Source organism: Parasteatoda tepidariorum, chromosome 11 (genome assembly GCF_982258835.1).
Source record: "Parasteatoda tepidariorum strain Cologne lab strain chromosome 11, Ptep-v5.0, whole genome shotgun sequence".
In the NCBI taxonomy this organism is placed as follows: domain Eukaryota; kingdom Metazoa; phylum Arthropoda; class Arachnida; order Araneae; family Theridiidae; genus Parasteatoda; species Parasteatoda tepidariorum.
The window spans coordinates 93,398,768-93,426,420 of record NC_141765.1 but is presented as its reverse complement, the minus strand read 5'-3'; the positions used below and the strand labels follow the sequence as shown (position 1 = coordinate 93,426,420).

General features: G+C 32.0%; 1 protein-coding gene and 1 long non-coding RNA gene across 2 annotated transcripts; both read right to left on the bottom strand.

The window, feature by feature from the left end:
• Nucleotides 1-4,908: 4,908 nt before the first annotated feature.
• LOC147801896 (uncharacterized) lies at nt 4,909-25,597 on the bottom strand. The gene is made up of 2 exons (XR_015430557.1): nt 24,804-25,597; nt 4,909-7,927 (listed from the first exon to the last, which is right to left on the bottom strand). It is a non-coding gene; the product is annotated as an uncharacterized LOC147801896 (long non-coding RNA).
• Nucleotides 11,603-16,244, bottom strand: LOC147801897 (uncharacterized). Its single transcript, XM_087155427.1, has 2 exons — nt 13,463-16,244; nt 11,603-13,428 (listed from the first exon to the last, which is right to left on the bottom strand). Exons 1-2 carry the CDS (start codon nt 14,506-14,508, stop codon nt 13,338-13,340), a joined length of 1,137 nt encoding a protein of 378 aa, XP_087011553.1. The 5' UTR covers nt 14,509-16,244; the 3' UTR covers nt 11,603-13,337.
• Nucleotides 25,598-27,653: the final 2,056 nt, after the last annotated feature.

The following is a 27,653-nucleotide window of genomic DNA, read 5'->3' as shown; positions in this document are numbered from 1 at the left end:
TCAAGTCAATGGGCCATCGGACATTAATTGTTATATTAAAGGAAGATTATTTTCAAAGTTTCAAGTATTTATGCTGCTGGTAACATGGTAAACAATAGTTTTGAAAATATGTTGAATACAGTAGTCATGAAATTAAGAAAAATTGGTTGAATGTTTCGATTAAACTTCATTTTAATACTAAAAAAATAATTTTTTCTATACATACAGCATTAAAGTATGTAGTCTTAAGTTTAATTTGCACAAGGAAAGAAGTTTATATGTGAAAAATTGTTCGAGTAATTATAAATTTACCAAAAAATTGGATTTCGGGTGACCCCGCTCACATGAATGTCGGGTATCAACGACCAATTCGATAAATGTACGGTTGCAAAGATTATTATTTTATTGCTTCAAATTTGAATGCTATATGCATTTTTAACAACAAATATTGTTATGAAATGATAGAATTCACTAAAAGTATATAAATATGTAATAAATAAAATAATTTTGTGATAAAAATGATAAATGAGCTTTATCTGTTGTCAATACATTGGTCATTTTCATTTACACCTGAAAAAACAGTTAAAAAACATAATTTTTGTGACTGGGGGGGGGGGTACACATTTTGAAAAGAGCTGAAAAACATGTTTTTTTTTTAAATTTCTATTTTTTTAAGTTAAACTATTCTTTTTTTGGTTTATTCTTTTTGCATTATTTAAATAGATGATAAAACAATAGAAACATACAAAAATATTGATTATTACTCAATATTATACAGAAATGCTCCTTAAGTGGGCGGGGTTACCCGACTCTCCCCTATATTTAAACGATGCAATTTAATGCCTGTAAAAAGTAAAACAATATTATTTGAAGCTAATTCTGCACAAACAATAAAAACTTTTCAATCAAGTGTTGTAGAGAACTTTAAAAGTAATTATTATTGTTAGTAAAACCTACCAACTTTCAAATACTCTACGAGAGATTTTATTATAAAATTAAGTTTGTAAATGTACTTTCATGATTCTATTTCTAATAACACACGTGTATCGTTTAGTATTTAATCAGATCATTAAAACATTTGAGTAATCTTCACAATTTTCCTTCCACAAAAACATAATGTCATTCTGGATGAGTTCTTTTTTTTTCTCCAGACAATAATATCTATAGTTTTTATTTGTAAATAAACAATCTAAAAGTTGTCTCTCATTTTTATCCCCGTCTTTAAGAACCAGGGCATTCTTTTTAAAGGGATCGTTCTTATTTAACAAAAACTAATGTCACGTGTCCATAAAATATTCATTTCGTGGTACCATGTAAACATAAGTTAAAAACAACTATAAAATTTAAACTATTAAAAACCTATTCTCATTGGATAGAGATATTTTAGATTTTTCTTTCCTCAAAAAATTCATAATTCTAATAAGTTCTGATTTTAATATTCTTGGTGAAATGAAGATTATGCATACCTTGTGTAGCAAATAATAGAATAAATAATTAGTTTTTAAATAAGAATAGATTGTAATTTTAAAAATAATTAAAATTTACTCTTAATATATAGTTTTAAATTTAGTGTTAAAAAAAAGTATTTGGTCCATATTTGATGCATGTAAGCCCGAAGAAGTGGAGAATTTAAAAAGAGGAGAAAGAAAATATTGATGATATTACAGACAAATTATTATTGATGATAAATTCTAAACCAGATAGTTTTTCAAATAACACTCAACCTGTAGTTCAAAGTGTGCCAAATTCTAGTTTAAATGTATTTTCTGACCCACACTCTCAGTGCCAACCTTTAATGGCACAATCGAAAACTGTTTTTTTAAGATATATCTGTAGCCAATGTAATAAAAAAACTGTTCCATTTAACTTCTATGAAATTACAATATTTTAATGCGAGTTGTTCTCAAGAAGCCCTACCAGGAATACAACAAATTTCGAATGCTAACTGTGAAAGAACGCGCAAATATCAAAAAGTTTTCTGAATCACCCAAATATTTGTAAAATATCTTTAAAATGGTATTCTCTTACATCTTACGAATGAGCGCATTCGAATTTTGGATTCGCTAGATTATAAAGTATGCGAATGGTTGTTCTAAACGAAGTTCGCTTTTTAAATAAAATGATAGGTAGTTGAGAAGCGTTCAACCGAAAATCAGAATCTATTTTTCTGTATCTAAATTGTAATAGCTCGACAGTTGTTTTCAGGATAGGTAAGGACTGTCTTCAGGATATTACCAAGCATGATATCCGGACGGTGGTCAACAGTTGGTATAGTGTGAAGTCAGCAATCAAGTTATTTTTAATATCAAATCAAATTAATAAAATAAAATATTCTTAGAATTAAAAATGAAAATTTAGACACTATTTCAGGGGGGGGAACTAAATTTATTGCTGTAAAAATTTAGCATTTTTATATACTTTTTAACAAAAACAGACTTCAATTTAATTCTCACAGAAATGAAAATTATCATGGACCTTAAATAATTATATGTGCATAAGTAAACTGATTCACATGGTATCTTGCAAGTAAATTTCTTTAAAAAAAAAAAAAAAAGATAGTTTCGAAACATAAGAGAGTGTTTACATGAGGTTAGAGTATACAAACGGAATATCTTTGATATTTTATCAATCAAAAATTATCTGCTTTGGCAGGAAGGAAAAAATGTGTTGCATTTTCATAAGTAGTTACAAGACAAAACACAAAATTGTTACATTTAAAAAAAAAGGTTCTTATGGTGGAAAAGTAATTTCTTAATGTTTACTTTAATTGCAATTATTAACTTTTTATTCAGCATCTTTAACATTAGGACAGGATAAAGGAATATGTTTATTCGAACTTAGTCTTAGTTTCGTTACCACTATTAGAGTTTAATAACTACAGGTACGCAAACATGATGTTTAGGTATTTATCGAGGCTGTTGCAGACTTCTACAATATTTTAAGTTCTACTCACCGGGCCAAAAATGTTTAGAAACACAGGCGTCACATTGCAAGCGTGTTGGTGTTTTGCTCTTCACAAAATATTTTTTCTTCTATGGATAGTGAATTTAATAGTATTAATTATTAAATTCTAATATTAAACTAAACTATTATTACATTATACACTATTATTCTAATTAAATAGTAATAGTATAATTTAATAAAAATAATAGTAAATAAATAATGAATTAATCTCTTTTTATTTGCAGGATTTAAATTAGACACATTTAGTTGAAAAGAAAAATGAACAAAAAAAAAATCAAACCTGGAATTTAAACGTAAGAATAAATAACTATTACTCTACAAAAAAGAAAGGAAAAATCCTACGATTAAAATTTGACCCATTTTTGACTAGTTAAAGTGCTCAAATTTTCAACTGGTTTTCTGTACAGGATGAAAATACAATTTTCAAACGCTTTTTTCGCAGAACATATCGCCAATAAATATTATTTTTGGCCTGAACAAGCCAGGAGACTCAAAACTGAAATGTTGAAGAAAAAAAAAATGAATAAAAATGTATATGTATTTAAAACATCAAGTTTGATCAGTAGACTAAAAATGGATAATAATTTTATAAAAATTTTCACGTATAACAAAAACCACAAAATCAAAATTTCCCAATATACTTCTATCAACATTTAAAATTTCACTTTCTTCGTTTTGGTGACAAAAACTAACGTTTCTTTTTCAGTACACTTGTCAGACATGTTTAAAAACATTTCCATTTTCGATTACACTTTTTAAAGGACTTTCCTTAGTGCTCTCCTTTAAAATATGCACTCTCATTGCATATTTTATTAATTTAAATAAATTTCTCATCTCTAGCAAATCGAAGAGAAAAACATTTAATATTTTGGTAAACAAAATAAGTTTGATTGCATTATATTTAATTAAACATTAATGAGAATAAAATTTAGATGCATATGAACACCTCTTCTCAATGCTAACTCAGAAGCAAATTTATTTGTTATGTCGTTAATTAGTTGAAGTTTTTTTCCAAATGTTTTAAATCATGAAAACCAATTAAGACACTAAGAACATTGATCGGAGGAAAAAGCTGACAATTTACGCAGGAAAAAAGTAAGTAGAGTGCAGAATGAAGATTTCACCCTGAATAAGTTGCTCTTATGATCAGATTTTCACTAACTAGGTAAAGATCATAATGATTTAAACTTGCGACCTGAATTATGTTAAGTGACAAATACTTATCTATCAATAATAAGCATAATTAAAGGTCACCATTTTGAACCATTACGATCAAAACTCTGAAAATCCGATCATTGAAACAAAAGACACGGTTACTTCATTTTTTCGCACAGCTGAAAGAGAAATGAATTTAATTTAAAGTATATTTTATCGAAATTTAATAATGTTCCCTTAATTGAACATTTAACCACCTTTAATCAATCGAAGCAAATTGCTAGTCTACCAAAAAAAAAAAAAAACTAAAATTAACATACACAAGATATTTATTTCTATCTAATTTACAAAGCAAATGAAGTTGAAACTTCATGTCACAACAATCTTACAAAATTGCCACTTTTACAATACTATACCGAACAATTTAATACAATATACAAAATATTTACAACCACTAGAAAATTTAAATAGAAAAACTTGAAATAGCTAACTATAAAAACACATTTTGCAACAAATTTTCCCTATCATAAGACCGTAAAAAGGTTGAACCAGCGTAAAAAAAAAACAAAGCCACTTCTGAGTTTTACTAATATCTCTAAACTTCTCAAAATCTTAAAAGAATTATTTTACAACTTTATTGTTACACATGAGAAATAACGCGATCTAATAGTTTAAAAATTTTATAAGTTCTAGCCTTCCTGGAGGACTTTGCTTAAACTAACCCGCATTTGCGTTACATGAGAGGAAAACCAGGAAAACCGCCCACGGTTAGCTTGACGGTATTTGATTCTAAGTCGCGATCCGTCTACCACTGAGGATATTTTACGTCAGCACTTTGGTCTGTGCAAGCTGGCAGAACTGTTATCAATCAGCCATGGATGGGATTTGAAATTTAGTCATCTCATTGGGGGGCAAGTGTCCTATTCTTTAGTCTCATTCACCAAAAAGTTCACAAAACTTCGTTAACACATAATCTGGAGACTTAACATTCAGTGCGACTTTCATTTGCGCTTTAAAATCAGCTTCGAAGAACAAGGAAAAATAAAGTTCATCGTCTCACCCACTAGCTTAACAAAAAAGTTATCGACACGTTCTTTGTGCTGGTAACATTTTTCCATCCATTCACTTGTTTCCTCTTCAAGTCATTTAATTATTTCTCGAAACCCTTCATCTTGTGTGGTCATAGCATCTCAAAATTTACACATCAGCCACAAATCAAGAATACAGACAATCCTGAAAAATACAAAAGACAAAAACAGTACCTTGGCTCAAAAAGGAAAAATTAAACAATCTAATCCAATGAAGTTGGAAAAAAATATTTAAAAATCAATATTTTAAATAAAGTATGTCATTGAACAACATGAAGGATATTAGTGGAGAATTAATTATCCATCATAGATCGTACAGTTACAAAAGTTCAAACATTTGCTTTTCATATATTAAAAGCTTCTAAATATTGGTGCAACGACTTATTTGAGCTTGCAGACAAACAATTAGCTAAATATATAATTTAAAACAAATTTAGAGAAAAAAAAGATTAGCTGGTATATCTATAATGAATTTAAACGAAGGCAAATTAAAAAATTTTAACTATTAAATGAGTACTTTATAAAATCCAATCACAAAATCAATACAATTTACTAAGTCAATGTTGATAACTAAGAGGTAACATAACACTGAAACCTTAATTCATTAATTCAAATTGGAAAAGCGCACAAGGCAGCTGAAAACCAAATTTGTATTATATAAAATTGAAATAAGACCAAAAAAATCTTAATTAAAAATAATTTAAAATAAAATATAAATGTGTGTTTGCAAAACAGTACTTCATCAGGAGACACACTGCCTGCAAACACACAGGAGCCTTTCTGTTAGTGGATTTAACCCTAACTAACTGTTACTGTTAGTTTTGGTTAAATTTTAGTTTGGTTAGTTTTGGTTAACAAAACTGTTAGTTTTGGTTAAATCCACTAACAGAAAGGCTCCTGTGTGTTTGCAGGCAGTGTGTCCCCTGATGAAGTACTGTTCTGCCAACACGCATTTATATTTTCATTTTTATTGTAATTATTAAGAATTTGTCTTATTTCTACTTTTAATATTAATATTCATGCTCGATTTGGAATTCTAATCCAAAATTCAGTTTTATTTCCAACCGTGTGTACGGACGTATCGTAGAATATAATTCATCTTAAATTTAGAATTTCATATTTTCCCCACAAATTAGGATTTCTATGAAAGAAATATTTTAAAAGAGATTTAAGTAAAAAGCTTCAAGAAATTAGATGCAGCTGTTTTAATTTTATTATTCCGAATGGACGTTAAAATTTTTATCCCCTATAAGCAACTTTTACAAAGACACCTTTAAAATAAGCAAATTAAATAAAACTAACGTAACGCTACAACTCGTTATAACAATGAGCAGTAGTATTTTTATCATTTTAAGCAAATTAAGCCTAGATATGTAAAACTAAAATATTTATTAAATACTTGAAATTTAAAGAAATTTGAAAGTTCATTCAAGTTTTAAATAACGTTTTTTTTAAAATTGAATGACGCATTTAAAGTTTTTTTAAAAGATTATGTACAACTTCAGTAATTAAATCATTATGAAAAGAGGTTTTCAAAACTCTGGATCCAAAGTGAAGCTGACCCCTTTTCAAAATAATTAAACTCTGCAGAATCCCTATAGAATTAATTTTTAAAAAACTTGATGTAAGAATGAATGCAAACATTTTTCATATTAATACAAATTTATCCGTATCAAATAGTCAAAATTTATTAACTTCTACAAATGATAGATGGGGGTTAACTAGTTTTCTAGAAAAAAAAATTCACGCATTTGTTTTTTTTTAATTATTCCTAAACGGTACAATTTCGTATTGTGCAAACACTATACTTAAAAAACGTTGATCTTAATTCTACTCACAGCTACCGAAGCTTTTACCGTTACACTTATAAACAATATTTATTCTTGCATTTAAAAATATCGACTCTTAATACATAGAGGCCCTGACGTTAACAAATTTCGTAAAATTTTATATTGCGTTTAATAGCGTTACTCTTTTTAAAATTCTCTAATATTCATTTTGCATTCCTTCAACAAGAACACAGTCAGTATGATAACAATGTGCAAAATTGATGAGACCGCAAAGAGGTTGAACTAGCGTAAAAGAACAAAGCCATTTCTGAGTTTCACTAATATCTCTAAACTTATAAAATAATTCTAAGAATTTGAGAACTTTACAGTTACATATGAGAAATAGCGTGATCTAATAGTTTAAAACTAGCTTTCCTGGAGGACTTTGTTTAAACTAACCCGCATTTGCGTTACATGAGAGGGAAACCAGGAAAACCACCCACGGTTAGCTCAACGGTACGAGTCGCGATCAGTCAACCACCGAGGATATTTTACGTCAGCACTGTGGTCAGTGCAAGCCTCGTATCAACCAGCCATGGATGGGATTCGAAATTGAGTCATCTCATTGGGAGGCAAAGTGTCGTATTCCAGTGTTAATAGCAAGTGTCTCATTCCCAGAAAATTTACGAAACTTCATCGACGACACATAATCTGGAGACTTAACATTCAGTGCGACTTTCAGTTGAGTTTTAAAAATATAGCTTCGAGGAACAAAGGAAAATAAAGTTCCTCGTTTCACCCACTGGCTTAGCAAAAAAGTAATTGACACGTACTTTGTGCTGGTAACATTTTTCCATCCAATCACTTTTTTCCTCTTCAAATAATTTGATACGTTCTCGAAGCCTTTCACCCTGTGTGGTCATAGCACCTCAAAACTTGCACATCAGCCACCAATCAAGAATACAGACAATTCTGAAAAATACAAAAGAGAAAAACAGTACCTTGGCTCAAAACAGGATAAATTAAACAATCTAATCCAATAAGGGAGAGAAAGAAACAAATATTTAAAAGATACATTAGTACGTTTTTGAACAATATGAAGAGTATACCTGCTGTAATATATTTGTACTTTCAAACATCAATAAAAATTTAATTTACAGTTACTCATCATAGATTAGAGTTCGTACAGTTGCAAATGTTCAAACAGTTTATTTTTCATATACTAAAATCTTCAAAGTAAATATATATATTAGTGGCAAGATTTATTTAAACTTTCAAGCAATATTCTAGAGAGTAGAGTCGTAATAGCCTTGTAGTGTATATCTACCACTACAAAAATATAATTCCAAAACACTAGTATGTAACAAGTGTTAATTCTATTGTGGGATACCATTTCGTAGATGAATGTTTACATTGTTTATAACTTCTCTCCGCATAGCCTAAAGCTTTACTAAAAAAAACATTTAATTAAAGATACTTAATTGAATATTTAAAACGTTTTTTTCAAATCCTCTCTTTTATCAAAAAATACAAAACTTTTACTCTATAAAACATTAATTAGGCCAATACTTACCTATGGATCTGAGACCTGGAACCTAACTCAAGCTGGTGAAAATAAAATTGCCATTTTTGAGAGAAAAGTTTTGAGGGCCATCCTTGGTGGGATAAAAATAAATAATTCCTGGAGAAGACGATATAATACTGAACAGTATAAAATCTACAGAGAGCCAGATATTGTGAAATTCATTAAAATACATCGAATGAACTGGGCAGCTCACATTTTCAGAAGGAATGATGACTCAAATTTAAAAAAAATCCTGTTACACAAACCCCTAACGAACAGAAAAAGAGGTAGACCCAGGCTGAGATGGCTGGATTTAGTTGAGACTGATTTCCTTACTCTAAAGGAGAAAAACTGGCGAACAAGTGTCAAAAGTAGAGAGAAGTGGATTCGAATTCAAAGGAAGGCGCTGGCCCACCCTGGGCTGTCTAGCCAGATATGATGATGAATTGAATATTTCATTTTAAAAATGTATTTAACCTTAAAAGTTTGAACTTTATACCCGATTCAGGTGCTTTCGTTGTTTACAGTATTCAAGATACTTAATAGATATTTTATTGCAAAGCGGAAAAAATACTATGTTGGAATTTTTTATTTTAAATTTCTACATTGTCACTCACATTTGAATGTTTGTCAAATACAGAAGAGTTATTCAATTAAATTTTGATTGATGAAACGAATAGGAAAGAAATAAGAACAAATTGATATTTTATGACAACTGGTTTTTCAATTTGTTTAGGGTCATTTTAAAAGATACGGATATAATTTCATAAAATTTTCTGAAATTAAAGCTCATACAAGAACATAAGAAATACCTATAATTAAAAGCTAGAAAATTTTTATTTCTATGAGTAATATCATTACAAGCAAATGACTTTTAACATATTAAAATTTAAAGTTAGAAATATCTTACTAATTTTAAAATATAAAGTGTCTTCCTAGTTTAAGTAATGTTTAAACAAAAATTAGGTTATACGTGCTTACTTACTTTCTTTGTCTCACAGAACTGAACGATTTTGATGACTAAACGGCTATAGGTTAATGGTTATGGGTTAACATCAAAAAGTAAAATTTTATAAATTTTTTATATGCTAACAAAAATTTTATCCCTTTTATTTGACCAAAATGTATTTTTAAAAACTCCGTTACAGTAGTGAGAACTATTTATGTTGATTCTAGGCAAACTAAAACTTTTCATTAAAACAAATTTAACTTTTCAGAGAAAATTAAGAGCTTTAGTTTCACCTTGAATAGTTAATAAAATTTGGCTCAACAGTTCTTTGTAGACTACTATTTAAGAATCGTTCATTTAGATTCTACTCTTCTGGCCAGGGCATTAGATTCTTGTAAGAATTTTGAAATCCTCAGTACAATATACCAATCTTAATTTCAGCCTGCTTCTTATTCGAGTCAATATCGGCATCAAAATTTTGAATGTTAAGGACTATCGGCAAATGTCCCCAGAAAATTCTACACAGAATGTACAGCTCATTTTAGGTGTTTCCTTGTACCATTTATATATATTGCACTTAGACTTCTGAAAACTATTCCAAAAAATAGCTATTATATTGTCAAGCAATTTTAACATTGCCCGGTTTTCTGAACCCTATGTGAGAGCAGGTTAATAAAATGTTCAAATATTCTTTCGCAAGTATTTCACTCTGATATTAAGCCAGATTTTCAAATTGAAATTTTGGTATCAAAATTGTTATTTGTAGAGACAGAGCTCAAGTCTTTTAAAGCTAATCATAAAAACCAAATTAAAGTTTAACTCAAACTTTAAGCGGCGCCCGTTAAAATTTTCATAAATGTCCCATTTTATTCCTTAACGAATCTTACTTAGAAGTAATGTTTTTCTATATCTGGAAAATATCGTAGATGAAATTAGATAATTCAGAGCACTATGAACGTCTGTACTCTACAATGCTAGTCAAGTGCTGGGTGACTTTTCAGGGCACGGACCTGCAACCTTTTGTTACAGTCCAGGATCTTACTCTTGACCACCTCAGCCTTTTAAAAGTTAATTTAACGAGAGCGAGAAAAACTTAGTAGCTAAGTTAACAGTTAGATTTCGCTGTAAGCGCAAGGGTACTTCAGAGACTGCAGGTCACGGAAATGCGATCTACCATCGCAATCCAGGTCCACCCAGCTCTTATAACACCCCTGCCTTTACTGCACCTTAGTCTGAAAAACGAAAAATTCCCAAACGGTTGGACGAGTGTGAAGTTCGAAGAGGTAGCAGAACGGCCGTCTACCACTACCAATCCGGATTTCCGTCACGTTCAGTGCCGTCTACTGGAATTTTTCGTTTCATAATAAGTTTCCCTTATGCAATGACATATTTGCCTGACATATTTTTCTTTTCGTAAATATCCAACGAAAGACCAAAATCTCCTTGTAGACGTTCATAGTGCTTAACATCCTCTGATTAAAAATTAAATGCGAGCTTCCTGCTAATTTCGTTATTAATGAGCCCTTCAATTATTTAACTCACAGGTATAGGCAAAATCTGCCAACTATTTAGAGCCAGAGTAACTAATAAGAATTTTTCCCATGAAACAAATAGAAATAAAACGACGCGCTGTTTCTTATTGTTGTCTTAATGAATTTAGAAGTTTTATGCAATCAAAATGAGTACAAAGAAGCAATAAAAGAGACCTGTGCTCACATTTGTCTCAGAAACCCGAATTATGTCACAATGACATGAAAATATCTTCGAGAGAAAAGTTTTGAGAAGCATTCTGTGTGCCAGAGCAGATCTACCATTATTAGCAATATGATCAATTAAATGTTGAGAAACAGCCTCAGCCGTTAAGCTGTTCGACAGGTATAATTTTACAATTTTAGAGAAGTGATCTAAAATAGTGAATACATATCCAGTTTTTGATGGGGCTAACAATATCAAATGATATAAACTCATTGGGTACCTTAGGAATAGGTAAAGATTTAAAAGTAGGCTGGGGTATACCATAATTTTTGGTACGGAGACATACATCACAAGAAAGAACAAAACTTTGTGTCTGTATACATGTTTTTTCCAGAAATATTTATTAGTTATAAGCTCACGGGTTTTTTTTCAGACCAAGTTGAGTAATGTGAGCAGTCTTTGTACCTTGGCTTGTAAACTTTGAGGTACCACAATACATTGAGCTAAATTTTTATCATTGCAAACACGCACTAATAACTAGTATCTGAATCAATAATAAAATTTTTAGTTTTCTTAGCATTAATGAAGGTGAGTTAATTATATCAACAATTTCTGAAATATTTGGATCCTTTTGTTGTTCATTAAAGAATGTAGTTACAGAAATTTCATTTTGAGGGTCAGTGTTTTGAATAGAATTTACAATTTGGTCATCAACATTAGCATCGACAAAAGGTTAAATTAACTCATTTTCTGACTTCTACTAAAGTAATCGGCTAACTGATTCGTTGTACCAGCTATATATTTTACTTCATACGTGAATTCTGACAGCTGTAGAAGCCAACGAGTTATAATATCAGCAGGGGACGTTACCTTTTTATAATGAACCAAAGGTTTGGAATCAGTGTGGATGGTGTTGGCATATAAACTTTTTATATGCCAAATAGTGTTTAAATGCCATTACAGATCTATAAATAGCATAAAGTTCAAATTTTACGGGGGGATAATTACGTTCTGATTGGGATAAACCTTTACTAAAGTAAGACATGGGTTTTAGTTGACCATTAAATCCTTGCATTAAAACACCTGAAATAGAACCACTGGCATCAGTATTAAGGATGAACTGCTTATCCCATTGGGGAAGATGTACAAAAGGCTCAGAGAGAAATATATTTTGTAATTGATTAAAGGCATTTTGATGCTCCTCTCTCTCCACTGAAATTTTGAGTTTTTAAGGGTTACTTGAATTAGCACATTGGTGAGTTTCGGATAATTAGGAATCGGGTGGCGGTAAAAACCACAAACACCAAGAAACTTTTCAACATGTTGAGAAGTTTTAGGGGGCTTAAATTGAGTTATCTTTGCAATATTAGTATTGATAGTTTTAATGACATTGCGAAAAATAACGTCTAACGAAATATGTCAAACGAAAAATTCCTAGAAAAAGTTATGGAATTACTTTTTAAAGTTTTATAGTTTTTAACCTACATATATCGTAATGATTTCAAAACAGACTACTTTAGAATAGGATGAGCGACGTAGAGTGGGTATATCGAACCAGATTGGTTATTAAAACGTGGCACTTGTTTACGTTAGCAACTGTTCCTTGCATTCTATTTAGAGTAAGCCAATATTGTCAAGTACACTTAAGTGATACATTCTATTATCCTTCACAAAGATTAGATCAAAATGACTTCAGTTCTTTACGGATATATTTCTTAACACAAAGTCAGGCACGAAGCCATATGGAACATAAATTATGCATCTAAGTTGCCAGGTTCACAAAACAAAAATTTATCAAGTTTTACAACAAAGTACATAAATAATAAAACTAAGAAATTATATTACCACAAATTTTGATGTGCCATACGAGGCTGTAATTAATTAACCTTACATTACTTAACATTAACTTATGGGGGTAAATTTAGCTCAACTTGAAACGTTCAACATTACATAATGAAAACATTCCTTAATGAAAACGTTAACTTAATGAACATTCCTAAACGAATCCAAATCACCGCGGAGTTTTGATACAATATACCTTCAAGTACAGAAAAAAAACTATTTCACCATTGACGCTATTAAGATAGTTTTGTCACTTTATCATTGATGACTACTTACACGTGTGGACAGATTCATAACACAGAAATTTTTCTAATTTCTATAAGGCATAACACTTAGCGAATGCAATGAGCTGCAGCAAACTGCTTAAGCAAGCTAATCTGAATAGTTTTGCTACGCAAAGAGGTTAAATTTTCTTTGAGAAACCTGTACATGTGAAATAACCTTTTCTTTGAGAAACATGTACATATGTGGAATAACCATTTCTTTGAGAAACATGTACATATGTGGAATAACCTTTTCTTTGAGAAACATGTACATATGTGGAATAACCTTTTCTTTGAGAAACATGTACATATGTGGAATAACCTTTTCTTTGAGAAACATGTACATATGTGGAATAACCTTTTCTTTGAGAAACATGTACATATGTGGAATAACCTTTTCTTTGAGAAACATGTACATATGTGGAATAACCTTTTCTTTGAGAAACATGTACATATGTGGAATAACCTTTTCTTTGAGAAACATGTACATATGTGGAATAACCTTTTCTTTGAGAAACATGTACATATGTGGAATAACCTTTTCTTTGAGAAACATGTACATATGTGGAATAACCTTTTCTTTGAGAAACATGTACATATGTGGAATAACCTTTTCTTTGAGAAACATGTACATATGTGGAATAACCTTTTCTTTGAGAAACATGTACATATGTGGAATAACCTTTTCTTTGAGAAACATGTACATATGTGGAATAACCTTTTCTTTGAGAAACATGTACATATGTGGAATAACCTTTTCTTTGAGAAACATGTACATATGTGGAATAACCTTTTCTTTGAGAAACATGTACATATGTGGAATAACCTTTTCTTTGAGAAACATGTACATATGTGGAATAACCTTTTCTTTGAGAAACATGTACATATGTGGAATAACCTTTTCTTTGAGAAACATGTACATATGTGGAATAACCTTTTCTTTGAGAAACATGTACATATGTGGAATAACCTTTTCTTTGAGAAACATGTACATATGTGGAATAACCTTTTCTTTGAGAAACATGTACATATGTGGAATAACCTTTTCTTTGAGAAACATGTACATATGTGGAATAACCTTTTCTTTGAGAAACATGTACATATGTGGAATAACCTTTTCTTTGAGAAACATGTACATATGTGGAATAACCTTTTCTTTGAGAAACATGTACATATGTGGAATAACCTTTTCTTTGAGAAACATGTACATATGTGGAATAACCTTTTCTTTCAGAAACATGTACAAATAATTCCATCACTTGGTCATATGTACAATTTACTTGAAGAAAATTTAGAGTTAAATACCTCATGAAAGACATTATTTACAACCATTTTAAAATATTTTCAGTTGTATTACAAAAAGTTAGTGAAACACCAAAAATGTTATGTTGCACTCTGCTTTTGATCTAAATTAGATGACACCAGCTTTTCTGTTGAGTAACACGAAAGGTTTATAAGAGGTAATAAGCTATGATACACATAATCAATAAACGTATCTTTACTTAACAATTTAAACAGTTTTCATTGCATAATGACAGTTCCTAAAAAAGTTTTGTAAGAAGTACTATATAGCTCAGATAGAAAATTAGAATTTGATTTACCAGTATAGAAGCTATCAGATATTATACAAATAAATACAATTTACAGATGTGAAAATTGATATACTTATTACGCAAGTAAAAATACATTTTTGAAGATTCGAATTTAATTTTGCGGAAGTTTAGCAGCATGGAAGAAGACAATCACGGTACATCATACTGGATTGCAAACAAGTGATAATATCCTAAAGATTCCAAAATTTGCGTTTTCAGCAGCAAAAACACAGATGTTGTATAAAGTGGTTTTAAAGCGGATTATCCATTTAGGATTTATTTCAGAAGTAGCACATATTCATAAAGTTTTTTTTTTTAAAGGATACATTTCATAGCTTCTAAACCAAGATTTCAGAAAATTAAATTTTCAATCATAATCAATGGATATTTTCTTACTGTACCGTAGAACACAGAAAAGTAACAAACTTTAAGAAAGAAAATTTGCTAGCTCTAAGATTTACATTTAACAGATCTAATTTCATAAAATTACTTATAGAAGGACGCAAGTCATTTCTAATTTAAATGGGTATAAGTATTATAGTCTTTTAATAATGTTTACGGTTATTAATTTTCAGCTCTGTTGACTTGTAATTTCGAACCCAATCCAGAAGACAAGGTAACTCCTAGATCAAGTATAATGAGAGATTTGCCTTCATGGAGGGTTTTTTGGAGGAAGGAACTAACATCCATTTGCTTTACATGGAAAGGAAAATTACGAAAACCTTCGACAGTTAGCCTGATGTAAGGGGAACTCTAACCCATGATCCGTCTATCACTGAGAATAGGTTATATCAGTCCTGGGTCGGACCGAACCGGGTGCGGAATTCGAACCAGACTGCTATCACTGTGACCAAACTCGGGTCACCTCATTAGGAGGAGAGCGCTTTATCCTCTGAGGCGCCAAAGCTCTGGTTATGATAAATAGGGAAAAATGACGCAGAGTTAACGTTAGTTTGGTTATCCCAAAATACTCCCTTAAAATTTTTTAATTAAATACAGAATGCGGCAGATACCTAGATCTGGCGCTCTTAATATCTCCCGTGAGTCCCCTGAACTTTAATTGCGAATCTCCACTCCGAAATTATTATAATTACTTTATTTAGATTTGCAGAGATTATTAAACAGAAATATTTTTTAAATTTTTGGAAAATTTGAGGAGCAAAGTTTCCGAATGCTCATTTAGAAATTCTATTAGCTTTTATTTAAAGGGCCCTGGTCAGCTTAATATTAAGACACACAGCTCTAATTGAAATTTGAGCATCCCAGGTGTTCGCAAAGTACTTATAACTTCAATTGACGATAATTCTCATTCAGAGACAAAAAGCTATGAAAATTTAGATTGTTCTAGTCGGAAAAAAAAAAACTTTGAAACTTCTGTTAACATGCAATGTAGTAAAGTCATGCACTCTACACGTTTTAGAAACTTGGTAAAAATGTAGATAAAGATGAATTCTTTCGTTAAATGAGGGCGAACCTCACTGCATTGTCATCTGTTACAGAACTAAAAGGTATCAGTGCTCTAACTAATTAAAACGGATTTGTAGGTGTAAAAATGTAGTAAAATGGCTTTCAATTTTATACATCTTGAATGTTCAAAGTTTGTCTTAAGAAATGTTTCAGGAAACCAATTTCTGAGAGAGAGGGTTTCTATTAATTTCTTGAAACTTTGAATAGAATTTAGTTGAAAGTTTCCACAGTGTGATTTCACAAAAACAGTAGCGAGAAAACATTGAATGATAATTATAAACAATTTCGTGCAACTTCGATACTCTTTAAACAAACAGTAATATTTAGGGAAAATTTCTTTTAAAATTTTTATATTTACATAAACTCGAAGATTTGAGACAAATGCGAAAAGTGAAAAATTTATAGTAAAAGGAGGTAATAAAAATTTAATTTCTTACAGTTATGTTTATGCTGGTTCTTTTAGTTTAATCTAGTTACAACAGTTATGGAATATAAAATAATTATAGCAAAGGAACATAAGTTTCGCTACACGGAATTGTATTTAAATGATATAAAAACATTTCATTACAAGTTTAAAAACTAAATATGAAATTAAATTTCTGTCCAATTTAAATGTCGTAATTAAAGATTTTTCACAGGTGATTTAATTGTAAAAAGTTGTTAAACGGGAATATTTGGTCACCGCAGGAAGCTAGTAGACCGAACCGGGTTTGTTCACGGCAAGCTTTTGATAAATACGGCTTTAACGGGTATTTGACGTCTCCAACGTAACAAACAATACCTGGCAGGGGAACCAGCCACCACAAAGAAGCAATGTGCATTCAATGCCCAATTCTTCAACCCTACTGATGCACTAAAGCCTGTTTGATTGGCATAACAAGTTTAACCCGTAGTAAAAATTTAATAATTTTCTTTAAGACGAAGTACATAGATTCATAGAATTTAACCACTGTAACTGAACGTCTGTCCAGAACAAATTATCCTAGACAAGCTTATTATTTTAAGCCTGTTCTCTGTTAACCGTTTGAGTGCGGCGAAGTGCTATCGCGCTTCGCTTGTTATTTGTCAAAAAGGAGGAGACGCTGCTGTTGGTTAGTATAGGTTGGGTAGTTGTTGTTGTTGGTAGTAGTTGGTTGGTAGTAGTTAGTAGTTGGTTAGTAGTGTTGTACGCATTTCATTCCGCACTATTAGCATAGATATAAGAAAACTCTTCAGCACTCAAACGGTTAAAGTACTAGTTCTTAAAATAAAAATTTTGCAATTGAAATTTAGAAATATATATCAAAAGCAGAGATTTTAAGTTTTTCATTGTGAATATTACTTTATAATTTTTAAAACTTTCTCACTCAAATTTGTAAATACATTATAAACTGCTGTTTGTAGAAAATGCAACACCATGAAAGAATCATCAGAATCAAATGAAATTTAATGCAGAAACGACTTGTACTGATACAAATAAATGATGAAATTTTCAAAACAAAAGAAACAAATTAAGCGTCCGAAATCAGTATTTGGTGCAGCCACCACGCGCTGCAATAAGTGCTGCTATACGACATGGCATGGAGTCAAACAGATGTTGAATATCTGCTTGAGGAAGAGAATTCCATATCGCTTGTATGCGCAACCAAAGTTCGTCTTTGGAAACTGCAGGACGCGGATCACGAGTGAGACGCCGACCAACCATATCCCACACGTGCTCAATAGGCGACATATCCGGCGAATAAGCAGGCCAAGGAAGAAGTTGCATGCGTTGTGCTGAACAGAAGTCTCTAACAGTCCGCGCAACATGTGGGCGTGCATTATCCTGCTGAAAGATAGCTCCAGGGATGCCTTGAAGGAAAGGAACGACTTCGGGCTGTAGCACTTCACGGACGTATCTGTTGCTATTGAGATTACCCTCAATTCGTATCAAATTGGATCGTCCATGATACGAAATCGCACCCCAGACCATAACTCCGGGTGTTCGACCACTATGTCGTTCAATAATACACTCAGGAAGGCAGCGTTGACCGGCATAACGTCTAACACGAACACGGCCATCATGGGTCCACAAATTGAAGCGTGATTCATCTGAAAAGACAACTTGGTGCCAATCAGCTCGCCAGTCTCTGTGCTCAAGAGCCCACTGCCGACGCAGCCGTCGATGATCCGCCGTGAGGGGAATCCTGTATAATGGCACCCTTGCACGCAATCCACGGCGCAGCGGACGACGACGAATTGACGAAGCCGACAATTGTACACCTGTAGCAGTAGACCAATGTGCTGCCAGCTGCCTGGAGGAAGCTGTGCGATCATTCACCGCCATGCGGAGCAGGTGTCGATCATCGCGCTCTGACGTCACCTTCTGTCGTCCAGTGCCTGTTTTTCGAGTTGTTCGGTGCTCGTCGGTCCACTGCTTCCAAACTCGCATCACTGTGGAACTGTTCCGCTGCATACGAGCTGCTATTGCGCGATAGGAAAATCCTCCTTCTCGAAGGCCGATTATCCTCCCTCGTTCAAACTCCGTAAGTTGCTTGAATTTCTTATTCTTCCGTCGTGGAGGCATACTCAGGTCTCACTAAACGTTTGCCACTAACAAATAATCATAGACTATTTTCAACGTCCCGCTACAGCACTTTATTTATACGCTTTCAGCATCAATTCAGAGGGCGCTGCGCGCGCCACGCACGCGCGATGGCTCTGAAACTTTATTAATTTGCATAATATCCTATAATTGACATTTGCTGCGAATTTCATTTGATTCTGACGATTCCTTCATGGTGTTGCATTTTCTACAAACAGCAGTTTATATTATATGAATACATTATTCGAACATAAATATTTTGAATATTTAAAACGGAATAAACTAAATTTATAACGCACTCACTGGGGAATCAGCCGTATTTATCATAATTTTTGGATATTAATCCAGCTTTAACCTTTTACATGGCCTGAGAAAACTTCATTAATTTTTAAATGCCGATAGAAAGCCGTTTTCATACTAATTATACGTGTAACTAGATGCAGATACCTTTAAAAAATACAAATATTAAGTGCTTTTAGATAAATGTGAGTAGCAGTAAAGGTAAGCGTGGGGTCAAAAAAGGGAGGCTAATTCTGAAGAGCTATTTTACTAGTGCGTTACGTATTGATTTGAACCTTACCCACTTAAATTATTTGTGCATGATTTTAATCATTTAAATACAGAAGTTCATATTTAAGGTAAATTCCTTACAGTAAATAAATTTTTAAGATCACCTTAGACACAGAAAATTGTTTAACAATTGTTTAACTTAGGAATTACGTAAGATTTTAGAAATTAATCACAATCCGAGAATTATTTTAACAAAATTGCTATTAAAGATTTCTTTATGAAAGGTTATAGTATCAAGAGTTTTCCTCAGTAGAGAAAAGAAATTGAATCGAAAATTTGTAAAATTAGCTATACGCTCACTTAGCAGGCAAACAAAGTATTGGAGATTCCCTTTTCTCAAAATTTTATTATTTAACATTTATCTAAATATGCATTATGGCTGAGAAAAGTGAGGAAATTTTGAAAATCAGTTACGTAAAATATAAGTATTTAAATTAAAATATCGCCGAGCCACAGAGTATCACAGATTTTCTGATTAAGAAAAATCAGTTTCAACAATTTGCATAATTTTAAAATTAGGCAATTGTATAGTCATAGCTTAAATATTACCGATATATTTCCTTGATTCACCCTAAACCTTTTCATTTTATAATTACTTCATATGTTTCTAACCTCATTTTTACTTGATCCTTTATCTTTTTTTACAGTACTGTCTAAACTAGTACTAGTACTAGTATTCATACAAGAAGTTTAAAGAAAAATAGATCAACGATTTAAGTTAACTGCAAAATTGTTTCTGGATTTACGAAATAAATTATGCCTGCAGATTAGACATTTTTACAGTGCTTTTTAATGTCTTGTATGCTTAACTCTGTTGTCCCAAAAGTAAACATTCCATAATTTCTAATGTCATATTATAGCTAGATGATAAAAGTAGGACTTGTTATGTATTCAGTTATTGAAAAGTGTCTCGTAATTCCAGAACAAATGTGGAACTATGTCAAATAGTTTCAAAATTCGGGTCAATCAAAATCTCATTGAAAGCCTAGAATATTCAAATTTCAAGTGGAGCTCTAGGCGCTTAATTAGCAAAGAACCATTTCTTAAGATAGCAATTTTTACATAAGAGTAAAATTCATTTCACTGGTTTAGCATTAGCCACTGTTACAAGTTTAACTAATGACAATTGAGTTCTCTTCGAATATTTAAAATATATCGGCCATGTTTATTAGCTTATTGTTTATTCAAAAACGTAGTTAATAAATTGTTCTTCAACTATTAATTTTGATCCATTCGAGCGAGAGATTAAGGAATCGAAACAATTTCGAAACTTGCTGAATCCTCCACCTTATAGTATATTTCTAAAAGACCATTTTAAAAGCAGTGATGATTGAATTCTAAAGATGACTTCTATAGTAACAAGCAAAAAATCAGGGAAAGATACTTTGTTACGGTGATCAAAATATCAGCTCAGGGGATAGAGCGTTAGCCTTCTAATGAGGTGAATCGGGTTCGAATCCCAACGATTTCTCCTTGATACAAATTCCGCACACGGCTTGCACAGACCACAGTGCTGACACAAGATATCTTCAGTGGTTGACGGATAATGGGTTAAAGTGCTCTTAGCCGCCAGGCTCACGGTGAGGAGATTTTTCTTAATGTCAACTCCCGGGCACCTCCACCCGCCGCGGTTTTATTAAACAACTGTTTCATAGCCTTTTTAGTAACCCTCACTGAGAGGCAACCCTGTGCTCGTCTCAATACAGTACTCGCAAACATTGTAAACGAATCTCCACGCTCTTCGATATTTTTAAAAGTTGCTTGTTGAATTAAGTGAAAATTTTATAATAGTTTAAGACTAGAAAAATTCAAATATCGAGAAAAAATACTTCGTCCTTCTATAAAGAGGTAGAAAAAACTGCCGAAATATCGCATAACGACACTAATACACAAACACAATTATTTCAGTTAATTAGACAAATATTTCGGTTGAAATAAATTTTCAAATAGAAACTATTCCTGTAAATTAAATAAAAATTCGGAGTAATGAAATATCTTCAGAATAATCAGATTCTTTTGAATACCTTCATAAATAAACTAGGTTTTTAAAAAAGAAATAATCTCCTATATAAATCATTACATTATTAAGTGTTCATATTTTAGCTTGAATTTTTTTTAAAAATAGCAAATAATTTTTTTACGCAACATGAAAATAATTCCTTTCATTTTTACCAGGTTTTTTAAATTGTTTCCATTTTAGAAAAAATAATCTTCCTTCATAATGTTTACAATATCTTTAAAACAAACATTACCTATATTTTATACTGAACATTTGATTGTAAATTTTTTCTTCATAAGAGAGTCTTTAAAAAAAATGAGAAAAATTCTCATTAAATCTGTTCAAATATTTTCCAGAAAATGCATACTACCATGAAAATTAGTGGAAAAAATATTTTTAAATAAAGCCGTGACATAATGAAACAAATTTATGACATATTCACTACTATTTTCGCATAGTTAACTTATCTTTTATAACATCAAATCATATGTATTTATTAAAACTTAAAATTGTGGCGGCTGAACTTTTTTTGAATATATCTTTAATTTGCGACGGAAAATTTCGATATTTTCCCATACTCTTTCTTCTATCACTGCTACTTGTGTATATCTGAAATTATTCACCTGTTTTTAATTTGTTTCCTGATCATATACATTTTGTTATGTACTTATCCTTTCATGCTATGCTTCATTAATTTCATAACTTTTATCCCATCTTCTAACTTTTTATTCATAATTTTATAGCAACTTTGGCTTATTAGATTCTGTAAATCAACAATTGGTCTATTTTACAGTTTTTTTGCATTCAATTTATTTTATACAATTTTTTTTATTCAATTTATGCGCTTCTAATAAAGATATGCGCTTCGAATAAAGATAAAAATACTATGAAAGTTATTAAATTTATTATCACTCTAAAATTCTTTTCCTTTGTACAAAAACACATTTACTAACTTAAGGTAACGTAATTTAGCACGATTCATCTATTTTAACAAGAACGATTCACAGAAAAGCAGGATAAAAAAGTGAGATGTGTATTTTAATTTATATTCTGCTTCAAAACGGAGACACAGAAAACGTTATTATTTTTAAAGTATTCATTAGTCCTTAAAAATTCAAAACAATTTGAGTTGCTCGAACCACATAATAGTCTCATTTGTAACAACTTGCATTTTATTTATTTTTGTTTACACAATAGCTTTTGCTTGCAATTTACTTTGAAAGTTCAAACATTTATTCTTAGATTGTCATGCATTCTGTGTGTCTGAAACTGTAAGACGTATTTTTTTCTGTCCCTTGCAGAATGGTAATAATATTTTCTTATTTGGTAATAAAAATCTTACTTTTGCTGCGATAACTCATCGAAAGAGTTGTTTTATTATCATAACATATATTAATTGTATTAGAGAAAAATAAGTTTTCAGCCTTTCAACCCAATTGCTAAAATTACTTTCTTTAAAGTAAATTATTACATATAAAAATTAAGATTCTCTTATTTTACTCAATATCTTGTCATAAATGAAGTCTTTCCTGAATCAAGAATAAATAAACAGAGGGTCTTAAAATTGTTATACAGTTATGATGAGAATGTCAAAGTAGATTCTTACCGTTTAAATTATACAAACATTATATTTTTTACTTTACAAATTCTAAGAAGTTTATTTCCTCTATCGAAATTGTGTTAACCTAATAAATTTACTTCAACTGCTACACAATTTTAACCCTTCAAGACCAAAACTGGAATTTGCTAACACGCATAAAGGAATTTATCGTTTGGGACGTAACATTTACAAAAAAAGTGTCAAAACTAAGTACGATTGTTTGGACGTAAATATTATTGGGACAAAAACTGCAAAAGGGAATCATTACATCAAATTTAATCATAGATATCAATCTCAAAAAAGATTTAAAAAGAAAAAAGAATAAATTAAGGTATAAAGCTAACACCAACAATCTCCACATCATTACACACATACAAAAAGAAAATGCTTGAAAATCATAAATTGTACAGTTACTTAAAGGTTTTAAAAACTAAACAATAAGGTACAAAGCCCTGCTGCATTATTGAATATTGCGTCCACATGCTTGATAAAGACACCATAAATTATTTGCAATAAATTTATAAATACAATTAAAATGCTATATCCTACTCTCAGAAGAGGGGGAAAAATGCAGATAAGTAAACTTAAACTTTTAGAACCAGATAAGAATTATAAACCAAGCTTAAAATTAAGATACCAAAAACTAAGAAATAAAAAGGTGCTTCAAAAAGTCCGATTATATAGAGAATGACAATACACAAAAACTTATGAAGCAGCTAAATTTATTCACACCTCATCATCACTCATGAGTTTTTTAAATCGTATATTCCGAGTTAAACATGCGCGAAATAGTGTACGAAGATTTTCGCGAGAAAATGTGAGACCAAACATAGCGAAATTCAAAATACGGTAACAGTCTATAGTTACAGGTTTTGTAATTTGTGGCCAATATATAGTTAAGTAATCAAAGAATTGGCACAATATAGTATGAAGTTTTACCGGAGTTTACCTTAAGCTACTTTTTAAACTTGCGAAGTCTACACCCAACATCTTCACTAGATAAAAGGACAAAATCGTCTGCAAAATAAGTTAAAGCCAGCTTACGCATTCTTGAAATTTTTGCATTCTAAAATCGAAATTTTAAAGTCTGACGACATGAATGAAATGACCCCTAGTCAAAGGAATCAATGTTAAATAGTTGCAAAGCCAATTGATTCGTTAGCCAATTGAATCTGTTAGAAAAAGAATTTTTGAGATGAAGATTCTAAGAAAAACACTGTTTTGGAATTTTTTGCAATTTTTTAGTAGCTGTTTAAGAAAACAAGGTACATCGAGCATTTTCCTGATATAGCAATATTTTAATAATAATTTTGACAACTAATTATGAATTTTACTATAAACTAGAAAATAAAATATAAAAGCTGATGTATTATCAAATTCTATCAGAAACTTACTTTTATCAAACTAGACTGTCGTTGAATAAAATGTTCTTGAATAAAATGTTCTTATTCAATAAAATGTTTTATTCAAATCTCTTCAAATTACGAATTAATTTTAAGAAGACTAAACATGAAACATCGTATTTTATCATTTGGAAAAAGGATTAGCAAACTTATAAGCAAAAAAAATATGAAATTTTACTCTACGTGTGCGCAAGTCAAGTTCCTAGTAAGTTAACCACATTTAAAATTAACCACCCCATTTAAATATTTCTTAACGTTCGCAAAATTACTTTTTAAAACAATTAAATTATTTTTTAGACATGATTATCAAGAAGCAAGAGATGAAGCGGATTTAGACTTACCCAGTGAAACTTCCTATGACGCGACGAATGTGTATTACGCAAAGAGTCACTTTTCGAACTACAATGCTGTATTTCAAGAAACAGACACGAAACACTACAACACGGAACAGATAAACAGAATGAACGAGAAAATGATGCACTTTTATACAATGATAACAACACGTGAGAACGCCTCGATCCGCTCATTTTTGTTCATATCCGAATTCACAAACATTAAGCAAGTTTCGTCAAGCGTGGAGATGGCTGGTTCGAATCCTGCCTTTGCCCTGTATGTATTCTTCGTGATATCCTTCATCAAATTGTTCGATCTGTATTCTACTTGACAAAGGTTTATAAGGCTAAATTGAGCAAACATACCTGCACATGTATGTAATTTCTATAGAGCAATAAAGTGCCATCGTGGGTGAGGGTAAATCTGTCGCTAAATGATCTGAAGCGTGGAGAGTTCGAATCCTGTCGTAACCCTATCACAATGCTTTTCTTTCTTCCATTTGAGGTGGGTCATTGCTTATAGCACACACACGCACGCACGCACGAATAAGTAAATAAAAAGATTTTATGTGGTCTAGAGGTCGGGAAAGCTTGACTGGAAGGGCATTGGACACATGTCTGAGAGGTCGAGGGTTCGATTTTCACCGAACGAAGAACCCGTGTGTACAAATGGGCCACTGGTGCATGCTAAACCTGTAGGAATCACAAAGTCCTCCAAGTTCCCGTAACAAACCAACACCCCTGGGAGTATTGGATCTGATATTGAATGTGTTCTTGTTCAGGTCGAAATTATAATCTGCGGATGGATGGATGGATGGATGATGTGTGAATGTGCCTTCCCTGTAAATGTGAAAGAATGCGAATGTGTTCTCCCTGTAAATGTGATATGACGTATGTTGTCTCTGGATCAGCCTCAGATTTGTTTCCCAGACCGTCACCAATAGCCTATTGAGCAGCTCTAGTGCTACTGAAAAAAAGGCAAGTAACAGTACCAGTTATGTGGTTAGATGCACCGGAGTTTTTGACTTTTGCTATAAATCTGCAGCATGGAAGTATAGAGGATTTGAATCCAATCATATCATTAGATGTTTTTGATACTTTCCATAGTGATGCCCATCTGTAACTTCCGTTGCCCATATTTTATTACATATTGACACGAACTTCAAAGCAGTGAGTTCGCAAGGCTCATGCATAAAAAACGAGTCAAAGTTTTGATACGATTATGTCTCAGTGGCCAAGTGTAAAGAATTGCTAGGTTAGGTGACTAGTGTTAACGCTTCCTTAGAACTACACTATCCCGCAGTGGACTAAAGTAAAGACACGCAGAACGACAAAGTCAAGCCTCTCTGAGTGTGATCAGTATGCGAGTGGGTGACCACTTTGATCAGCGTGCTGAGGGACTGAGGGTTCGGTCCTCGTTAAACTGTTCCAACATAAAGTGCTTGAATTCGCTCACAAGTTGTCTGGTTACCAAAGCAGGGACGCCATCTCCTCTGCGGAGGATCAAACTTGAGATGACATGTCTTCGGATCATCCTCAGTGATGTTTCCCAGACTGTCGCCAATAGCCCATTGAACAGCTCTATTGCGATGTAAATGAAGTACCTACCAACCTGATCGAGGAACACCGGAACACGCACAAAGGACTTATTAATGTTTTGGGAGCGCGTAGGATAAAATAAATATTAAACTATTAAACATTATAAATAATTAACTGAATAAGAAATAAAATAAACTGGAAATGCAAGAAGAAGATTTTTGTTTCGAATAATATTTCATTTAAATTTCAGGGGCCTCCCTGGCCGAGCGGTATCGCCGGTCCAAACGCTCTGTTAAGCGTGGAGGTAGCGGGTTCGAATCCCGCCGTAACCCTGGATGTATTCTTTGTGATGTCTTTCTCTGAATTGTTCTATCTGTATTTTCTACTTGACAATGACTTATAAGCCTATATATTGAGCACACAAGTCAGCAAATGTATGTAATTTCAATAAAATAAATAAAATTTAAATTTCACAAAAGTAAATTTCACAAGAATTGACAGAAACTTCCCTCTTCAGCAGCAAAGCTGACAAAGACATAATGAAGAGGGATCGGAATTTTTTTTTTATCAACAATAATTCTCAATATGTTTTACAAGTAGGTTGTTGTAGTTCGTTTACGTTGCACTAGAACTGCACAATGGGCTATTAGCGACGGTCTGATTTCGGTGGTAAATGTAATTTAATCTCACCGGTTATTTCAGAACTGGAAACGCAAATTTGGGAGTTAGAGAAGCGTGCTACAAAAAATGGGTTATAATCAACGCTATCATATCTAGTTGTGGCTGTGTGGTCACGGCAAGGAATTGTTCGTATCACTAATGAATCCGAAACTATTGTTAACAACCCATTGGTATAGTTGTATTTTACCTTATAACCTTCGTTGAGCAGCCGATGCAGTTTTTTGGATTCACGACTGCTAATTTTCAACTCCATATTTTAGTAATTTTTAACCAAACCCAGAAGACGAGGGAACTCATGTGTCAAGCAGTAGAGAAAATTTGTCTTCGCTTAGGACGTTTTGATGGAACTAACCTGCATTGGCATGGAGAGAAAAACCACGAAATCCTCCTTCAGTTAGCCTGACGGCTAGGGGGCTCTAACCCATGATCCGTCTACCACTGAGGATCACTGTGGTCCGTGAGCATCGTTGAGCGCTGGGATTTGAACCAGGTTCACCTCATTGGAAGGCGAACGCTCTATCTCCTGAGTCACCATGACTCTATTCCACTGATTCATATAAAATTAAATCTATTATTGTCAATGTAGTCGAAAGCCAAGTGTTCAAAAATTACCCCACGGGAACAAGATCTCTCAGCCTG